Source organism: Eurypyga helias, unplaced genomic scaffold (genome assembly GCF_000690775.1).
Source record: "Eurypyga helias isolate BGI_N326 unplaced genomic scaffold, ASM69077v1 scaffold48258, whole genome shotgun sequence".
In the NCBI taxonomy this organism is placed as follows: Eukaryota; Metazoa; Chordata; class Aves; order Eurypygiformes; family Eurypygidae; genus Eurypyga; species Eurypyga helias.
Window position 1 is genome coordinate 1 of NW_010265921.1, and position 9,764 is coordinate 9,764.

The window sequence follows — 9,764 nt, forward strand, 5'->3', positions numbered from 1 at the left end:
ATTTCTTCACAGAGAGGGTTGTGAAAGGTAGAAGGGCAACAAACACTCTCACTCTCCCGCAACAGCAAAAAAAACCCCAACTAAATGCATGATGAAAGGGAAAGGAAGTGAAGAGGCCATAAGAGATACTAAGTAGAACATTTACTTACAAGGATCTCATCTCCACAGGTGCTTCTGTTCCAGGCACGGGAAACTTGAAGCTCTGTGCTAAAAGGCCTGAGACCACGAGAAAAGACAGATGTACATGGACGCAGCAGGCCACCAAATAAACAGAAGGAAACCTTGTTATGTGGAATGAAACAGCAGTAGCAGCAAACACATTTTAGGATGTGTTACTGAAAGCATATAAATTTATATCTTTGACCAGCTATAGCATAGTTAGTCTGACACACCATCAGCATACAAGAGATAATGGTTTTCATGAGGCATATTCCAGAATCGAGTGCATGCACTTCTGAACTAAAAGTTTTGTGCCTTTTATTTGTGATGTCCCTAACACAGGGGGATTTGTGACTATATATGGGTGTGTGGAGAAGAGATGGCAGCTGACATCTTGAGCAAAACCAAACAGAGAAAAGATAGCCATGACGGATGGTTCCAACAAGCATCAGAGAATTTTGCAACGCGTATGCAAGTCTGAACTCTCTCCAATTTTCAGCTAGCTATATAACACCATCCGACCCAAAGATCTTTGATTTTTAGTTCTGAATTGCTTCTTTTTTACATCACAGTCACTGTTTAACAATTAAATGGGAACCCCTAGAAGAAAAAAAGTTCAGACGCCTGTTTTGTAATGAATCAAAATTACAAATATTTTATTGGCAATTTAGTATGTTTACACTGTCTGAAACACAGAAGTTGTTATTTTAAGTGACCACAGAAAATGAAATACAGAATTATTTTACAAAGCTATACAGAACAATTTTTTAAAATCCTTTTAACATTATTTCAGTACATACAACATTCTTTTGCTAAGTCAACCATGTATTGAGAACTGTTTGGGACACTGAAGTGCCACAGCTCACAGCAGATGCTCCATAACCATCAAATTTTGCATTTGATTCTCTGAGGTGTAGTACCAGTGTATCAGTTCAGTCTACCCAGTCTGAAATGCCCTCTCCACTCCAAGAGAGCTGTGTGCAGGCAGAACTCCGAGCAGCTGGGGAAGTAAATCTAACTACAATCTGAAGGTCAAAACACAGTGATGTAGTTTCTCACAAGTTATTTTTTTCATCTCAAGCCTTTCTTTGCCAACCCTTCAGGCCGCTGGGACAGGCGACTCTTACTCTGTCACACCACTCTGGGCAAGCACATTGAACTTCTATAAAGATGCATGTGCCTTTCTGCAGTTGTTCTGCTACCTGTGACCCCGTTTGAGGCTTAGAGAGCTGATTTACCCCATAAGATGATTTTACCCTCTTTGCCTAATTTTCCTAAACAACTCCTTTGTCAAAAAAAAAGTACTTAACTTTTTTTATTCAAGGTAGCAAATATCAGATAGGGCTTTTAAAGAGCTGTTGCTGTGCCCTAATTCTGCTCCAACTGAATTGAAAGGTTAAATATCCATTGATTTCAGTGAATGGAGGATTAGACCTGTACTGAAGACTTTAGAAAAAGCCTGTGTTGAGTATTAAGAGACTTCATCTTAGCTAAAACTGTGTAAGATCAGAAGTTTTGAAAATTTTTATTACAGAAAGTGAAAGCTTCAATAAAAATACTGCTTTAAAAATACTGAAAAAAGACAAAAAGTGTACTAATACAGATATATTAACTCCAAAAAGTGGGCAGTGTATATGGTCCTTATTTGAAAAAAAATCTAAGTGTCTGACTTATCAGGCCTTGTCTTAAAAAAGAGTTAGTCCAGGAAAAAACGAAAAATGTTACACAGTTGCCAATACAACAGCTATGTTTTAAATAAAAACAACAATAATATACATGTACAATATTGTCACGATATAACTTGATGAACGTAACACTGGTCAGTATTAGTATTTAACTGATTATCCATCCTTAACAGATGAAACACATTTCACAGAAATAGATGCAGGCAGGGTGAAATGAAGTGTTCTTCACAGCTTACCATGAGAAAGTTACTGTGAAAGTTAAGGTAAAAATGTGAAGAACAAAACTTTAAATAGACTTGTATTTATAAAAGTTCAGCATTATAGCAGTTGGGTGCATGGCCTGCAGAAAGATGGCAACAGCAACCTAAGGGTAGACAATGCACACATTTGCACACGTACTCACACACACAAACACACGCATGCCCATGCTCAAATGCATGTGCAGAGGTCCTCAGCTTGATTATACAAGCATACACTGACTAGCTTTTGATGGGGGCAACGCCAGCAACGGGGTTCCTCTCTCTTGTTTTTAGTTGTCTGCAAGGTAGCTGTAGCTACCTAAAGTCAGATGAGATGAAACCCATCTAAGGTCACATCAGCTGAACATTTTAGTGAAAACTGTTTTCATCCTGAGCATAGTTAAGGCACTTTATTGAAAAAAATCTGAAGTTAATCAAGACTGGAAAAGTAAAAATCCTTATATGTGAAATTTGAAAATTAAAAAAAAAAAATTCCTGAGTTTTGATAAATATTATAATAAAATACCATGCCTATTGAAAACATGTCTTTTATAAAAGCATGTTATATGAATTTTTTAATTGGAAAACTCATGGCCTAGTGCACAAAATATGTTAAGTAGTCTTTGGGGACATCTGTAACAAATTCATAGGAAATGAAAAGCCAAAGAATGACCTGTCATGTATGTACAAAATGTGCATTGCTCCTGGCAACACACATCATGTTTACTACAGGCATCTTTATCTTTCTGTTTTCTTACAGGGTCCTGCCCATATTTTAATATTTTATAATTAATTATGGTTCACTAAAAAACTATTTACAGAAGAAGAAACTAATCACACGTCTTCTCAAGCCCATAAATATGGAACTACAGAAGTAGAACATATTTTAAAAGTGTGAACTCGACTGTGCTACATAGTACTGTTCTCTAGAAGTACAGTTCGTGAATTATTTTCTTTATAAAGAATTAAATCTGAATTAAAATAAAAGTTCAACTCCCTCTGTTTCACTTGGCTACACGTTTTTTTCCCACCTGCTATTTCTAAAGGATTTTGCCCCAAGGCAATATTTAAGTTGCAAAAACAGTTGTCAATTAGTCACAAAAGTATCTTCAGTAATGAACCATCAGGCTCTTGAATGCCCCCTGTTTACACGGCATACAATCAATTTGTAATCAATTAAAACCAGCTGGTTTCCAATACTAGCCATAGTTTGTGTGGTTCTAGCAGTATTAATTTTTGCTTTTGGCGTGTTTTTTCTCTCCTCCACTGTTATTAATGATGAATCAGGTGGAAACGGTGAAATGGACTATGCTTAAAGTGCTGCCAAATGCACTGAGCACACATAGTGGTCACAGAATTGTATTTATAAAGGCCTTCTAACAAAAACAGGGAGGCTCCTTCTAACAAGAACAGTTAAAAACAATCAAAGTGAAACACACTTTTGACTTGACTGCATCCTTTAATATCTTCATTAACTACCTCTATAATACCCCTGATAAAAATTCTACATTTTTACATTTAAACTTCTATTACAAAATAGTTCATGTTTTATTTTTAAAAAAATGCAATAGTGATGGTGGTTAATCTGCTTTATAAAAGACAATACAATACATGGAGTTATATATACCAATGACTTTGATCAAATTAACATTATAGTATAATGCTTAGCAATTACTGTGACTTCAGTTCCTACAACTGTTACAGCGAATACAAATGATTGTTTAATGTACAGGAAGTGGGGATCATTTGGAAGTGCTGATTCAGAAGTATTCAAGTGCTAACAATGACTTCTTCTTTCTACGCTTTTCTTCATGTTCCATAAATGACGATTTTATACAAGTCTCTGATTTTCAATGTGACACGGTCTGGGAGCATGTGCTGGTTTTAAAAACATATTTTTTAAGGTTCTTTTTTGTGCAAACACAAAACTAGATGTTACCATCTCAGTAAAAGTAATTGCCACTTCTACTTTAAAAGGCACCAGTATTAATGTAAGAGAATATACCTTTTTATGCTTGTTTTATGAAGAGCTGTACTTGTTACTGGAGCGGAAATTATCATATCCGTGATCATTAGCTTTGAACTTTAAACAGGACTGCCTTTCCTCCAGGGACAACAGATCTTTGGATTGGCACCAGCAACACAAGCATGACTGTTAAAATAAAAGGAATAAACGTTTTACATCATTTTCTTTTGCACGTGTGGCAAGGCACACTGAGAAAGCTGCCCTTCTTCAGCGGTACAGTAGGAAACCGCAAATATGCAAGCTGCCATCTTGGGATTACAGCAGAAGCAGAGAAAAGAGGTTAAGTTGTGCATTGCTTACTGGGATGCCTCATTAGCCACCTCAGCGCTGAAGGACAGGAAAAGTATATTGAGTTATATATAATAATGGCCACACACATACCGCTTCGACCTGGTCTGCAATTCTAAATGCATCTGAAAATAAAATTACAGTTCCTTGTTGTCCTTTCGCTGATAATCTTTCTTAGAAAAGGAATATATGCACAGTAATTCGTACTTTCTAAGCAAGATTCTGGTATTTAGTTGATTATTTTTGGGGTGGGAGGAGGACAACTAAGCAGAAGAATGGTGAAAACCTACATATATTTCATACATTTACTAGATGCACTGTAGACCTTTTGCTGATGCTACTGACTGGCCTTTGGGTGCTGGAAGTCCATCTGGGATCCCGCACACCCACTCGATTTCATGCTCATGATGCTAGAGATCTCTTACATGTTTCAGCTCCAGTGACTCTTTCAGGGGGAAGATGAGACCGACACTAAAGCCTTTGCAACAAGTGCTGTCACAATTCCCGTACATCTACTACTCGATGTAGAGCTGACTGGCTTCTGATGGAAACACACAGCCAGTAAGGCATTTACACAGCCAGGCAATAAGCCTAGCAGTGACCAACGGTGAAATGTTTGGCAAGAAAAGAAAAATCCAACGTGGTAGGCAATGTAAGGACCCTGAGACAGTGTCTGAAGATAGTAAGGGGCCACAAAGAAGCTCAAATCTGGACATTTTCTGAGCAGCCGTGAAGGTTGAAGGCCTGATGGGCTGCAATCCACAAGCGATCCAGAGCTTCAAATCCTGCGTGGAGCATTAGTGCCCAGGACGGTTCTCTTAAACCAAGGCAAAACTATGATCAGGCCTGTCTCATAAAACGATAGCGTTGGAAAGGGATGAGTGGATGCTTGCACCCTCTGCCTTACATAACTGCCTACTGATTTAAGCACTGAGTCAGGATGGGGGGAACCCAGGGTCAGCGCCCTCTCCGTTGGGTTGCAGAGGATATGGCTATGTGAATCTCTGCAGCGCAGTCTGAGTCTGCTTTGTCAGTGCTCTGGAAGTGGCTGGGTGCCAGCTCCAGTCAGGAAGTGATGTAGCACTGATTAGCATGGTGCTGAGAGGCTTTATTGTACACTCCTCCCTTGACTTCTCTTTCTGTCCCTATGAATCCATAATTCCTTTATATGTAGCTCCGGTAGGAGAGGGAGAGAACACCTACCTTAACCCAGTTAAAATTTTAAATAAAATCTAATGACCATTTAAAACACTTTGTGCAAGTTAAGGAGTGAAATTTACTGTTGACATCACATTTAACCAGAGGAGCAGCTCCCAGCAGCCTCTTACCTTAAAGCAGTTTTGGAATCTTTTGCTCACCAAATACAGAGCTATCGGATTGATGCAGGAATTCAGTGAAGCCATGTTAATGCCAATGTAGTCCATCACAAGAAAAAAGCTGTGTGGAAATTAAAGTGAGACATTTCTCATTTTCTCTGAAAAGGCTTAGTAGAGGTGTACAACTATGAAAACTGGACTCAGCTTCACTCAGCAAAGACTAACTATTAAATGTAATAGTAAAGGGGCTTATATCAACAGGATTAACTCATGGAGGTAATAGTTGTGCTTCATAATAAAGTTTGAATCAGTACACCATTTCCAGGAAAGTCATTTCAGAAGATCCAACCACCTTGACTTGTGGGAGAAAACATTCACGAGGTTTTCTTCACGGATTTAATCCTAGCTGTTCTGTTGAAAGGGAAAACGGGGACAGAAATTGCCACTCTGCCCTCATAATGCCATAAGACAGTAGGACAATCCCAAAATGGATCAGGAGGAAGACAGGGCAAACAGGGGGATTCCTCATAACTTTCTGACTCTGCTACTGGAGTGAAACCAGACTGTCCGGGATGAAGAAGCAGGGAGAACTTCAGACACAGAGTAAGCTACTACATTAGGAAATCTAAATATGCTTATGGAGAGTGTCACAGAATTTGTGTCTTTGCAGTCTCACCTTAAAAGTTCACATCTGTTGGGGTCCTTCTGATCATAAATAGTTAGTTTCAATATTCTGCTTAAGTGAAGTGGAAGCCAGCACAAGGCAAAAACAAGTACCAGACAGAACACAGTTTTGGCCACCTCACGTCTCTGAAAAAAGAAAATTGGACAGAACAGTGTTATAGTTTCTGTGTCTCTCTCTGGATTGTTGTTGTCTTCCAATATCTAAATGTTTAATAAACAAAGTAAAAACCCTACCAAAATAGGAGTTAGGAGAACATCAAATAACTTCTTTTCTTGGAATAGGTACTTAATCTTTTCTATTTTTTGACGTCTTGCACCGATCCTCTGTATAACTAATTTTTAAAAGTATGACTAATAATATGAAAAATGACATGAAAAGTAATTTAAATTAAAATGAAGAACATATTCATAGCACCAATAACTTCTAAACACCAGCTTGTTTTCAACTGTATTTTCTTGTGCTTTGATATCATCTTATTTTAAAAGCCCCAAGAGATTTCAATTACAGCTCTAACGAGGTGAGAGGAAAGAAGCACAAATATACATTATAGTACAAATGTAGTTTAACTCTACATATGAAGTTTGTGTCTGGTGCACCATTAACTTGGAACGTATTTTGGAATGTGTTTTGTTCTGCTAACCTTACTATAGCATGAAATTGCTTCAAAATAATTAACAATTTCATAGCACTAGCTTTTAGATTCCAGCACGACTTCAGTTTTCATTACAAAAAAATCCAGCTCCCATTACTGTAAAGAGGAAATAAAAATTGTAAAACCTGAAGGATTAACACCAAATGAGAAAAAAACAGTTTTGTAATTATCAGTTAAAATCTTAGGTTTCTGAGGTCTGTGATATATTTATATATATACATATATACAGACACAGACACACACACATATGAACTCAGCAGCACCATTGCTACAAAACTTCTCCTCACTAGTAATCTTGAAAGCCATCATGCAAGAACAGAATAATGACGTGGCACTAAAGTCAGTAAAGGTATTATTGTCATCCTCTCTACAGTCAGGAGAGTTGTCAGGGAGAAATCTTTACCTGTTTTAAGTGGTCATTTAAAGCAATCTGCATCCCACTTTTCTTCCGTAACATCTCACAGGTCATGAGAGTATAGAAAAATGCTGTGATAGCCAGTGGCAAACAGAAGTAAAAGCTAAACAGCCACCAGTCTTTGGCTTGCTTGTAAAACTAGAAGGAAAACAAAAGCAAAAGCATTGTTAGGAGTTGAATACTGAGCATTCTGGAAAGTATGCTACAACTAATTGGTCAATCTGTCCTAAAAAGCATCTCTGTAAGGTGTACATTACAAATGAGAAAACAGGACAGTAAATATGCCCAAAGCCCCCAGAAAGACAGAAGTTTCTGAATGATCTTCTTTTAACCAATAGATTTAAGAAATCTGTATTTCATTTGAAAAAAGCAAAAGCATTGTTAGGAGTTGAATACTGAGCATTCTGGAAAGTATGCTACAACTAATTGGTCAGTCTGTCCTAAAAAGCATCTCTGTAAGGTGTACATTACAAATGAGAAAACAGAACAAGACAGTAAATATGCCCAAAGCCCCCAGAAAGACAGAAGTTTCTGAATGATCTTCTTTTAACCAATAGATTTAAGAAATCTGTATTTCATTTGAACATTATATTCAACTATATTTGTGCACATTACATTCCACACAACACTGCGAATAACCAAGGAACTGTTCCTGAGATCTTATAAGGGTCAGTGTCTTACCATCATAAAGGATGTTTTCTGCGTGGGATGAAGCAGGCAGATTCTAAGATCCTTTCCTCTGTACTCCATCGTAATCATGTCAAATGCAATAGCTTCTGGAACAGCCAATATCACTGATATAACCCAGATCAGTACAATTTCAACAGCAGTCCACTTTGGCACTCCAATTCCTTTAATGCGACTCCAAGAAGCAACTGCTCGGTACCTGAAGCAACAGCACACATTTGCAAATTAAAAATATGTGAAAACCCACCTGGGGTAACTGGCTTAACTCAGCTTATTCGTATTATACCAGCTGAGTGGAATGGCAAATTTGAGCCAATGTCCGTACTAAAAAGAAATTATAGATTTTGATGAAAAAATGAGTCTTACCTATCTATACTGAGGGCACACAAACTCAGCACTGTGATGCCCACTGATGCCTTTTGAATGAAGGGTACCAATTTGCACATTTCGACACCGAAGGGCCAGTCCTCTGCAAGCAGCTGTGAAAAGAAAACAATAGTTCGAAATAAACCATTAAAAAAACAACAACAAGAAAAAAATCACAAAGCTGAAACATGGATTTTTGTCTTGACTGTTTTTCTTTTCCACCATGTAAAACTTAGTCAAGAAGAAGCTTTTCACAAGGGTGTCTCCAAGATGTATGTCCTAAAAACTCAGCAGTAGCTTCGGCCTCTCCCTGGCTGGTCAGGGGTATGCATAAAAACTTAGTCCTCATTTCTTAAGCCCTACAAACTCCACTCATTTTGCTTCTAACCTCACAACCCCAGTGTTTAAGGTAAAAAATGACTGAGCAGGTGAGGATTTCCCTTGTATTCCCTCATCAAGACTTTATCTGCCTTGCACGTTCATTGGGTTTCTCGTACGTTGCGAGTAACTCCCCATTTACTAGAAATACAGAAAATTACTTGAGGCTGATCAGGACAGGGCCAAAGTCAACAAGTGTACATCTGGGGTGGGGTTTATTTGAAGCTCGGTGTCTAGGCTCCGTCAGCTGAGAAGTCAGGCAACACTGGAGAGAAATGTAACCCACAGTGTTTAGCTGACCATCTCATTAACAAAAGAAGGGACCCTGTGGACACTCAGGGAGCCTAAAGATCTAGATGTTTGCAGCAGGTAAAGATAGATGAGATGAATCCCACATCGAAGATCTTTATTGACCAGTTTTCCTGTGATTCTGTATCACAACACCAAAGGGACTATTTGCACGTTCGTTGTAAGTGCTGTGGAATAAAGAAAACAGCACAGTGACTTTTGGGTTGGTTCAATTGCACTTTGGGTCATACACTTTAATAGAAAACTTCTGTCACATCCCTAGTGGTACATTTTAGCTGACTTGAAGGGCCAAGAGACTTACTGGACACAGAAAGCACCTTCCTCACAGCTGATGCTATGAACTGTTCGCCTGTGGCTTCAGTTTAGAAATAATCTTTATACTCTGCTGTGAGCTGCTCCAATGGCTCAAATACAGCAGCAGCCAAATCTTCCAGTTCCTCATAAAAACAAGACTCTCCAGAACAGAGGTTATGCCAAGAAATAGTCACAATCATTATATACAAAAGTAAACTCTCTGAGTTTCTGTAACGAGTTACATTATCTAAGCCCATCTCTGTTT

General features: G+C 38.2%; 1 protein-coding gene across 1 annotated transcript; it reads right to left on the minus strand.

Moving 5' to 3' along the window:
- Positions 1-3,523: 3,523 nt before the first annotated feature.
- On the minus strand, positions 3,524-8,625 carry LOC104504387 (endothelin B receptor). The gene is made up of 6 exons (XM_010156897.1): positions 8,519-8,625; positions 8,147-8,351; positions 7,454-7,603; positions 6,390-6,523; positions 5,726-5,834; positions 3,524-4,235 (listed from the first exon to the last, which is right to left on the minus strand). The coding sequence occupies exons 1-6, from the start codon at positions 8,596-8,598 to the stop codon at positions 4,104-4,106; spliced, it is 810 nt and encodes a 269-aa protein (XP_010155199.1). The 5' UTR covers positions 8,599-8,625; the 3' UTR covers positions 3,524-4,103.
- Positions 8,626-9,764: the final 1,139 nt, after the last annotated feature.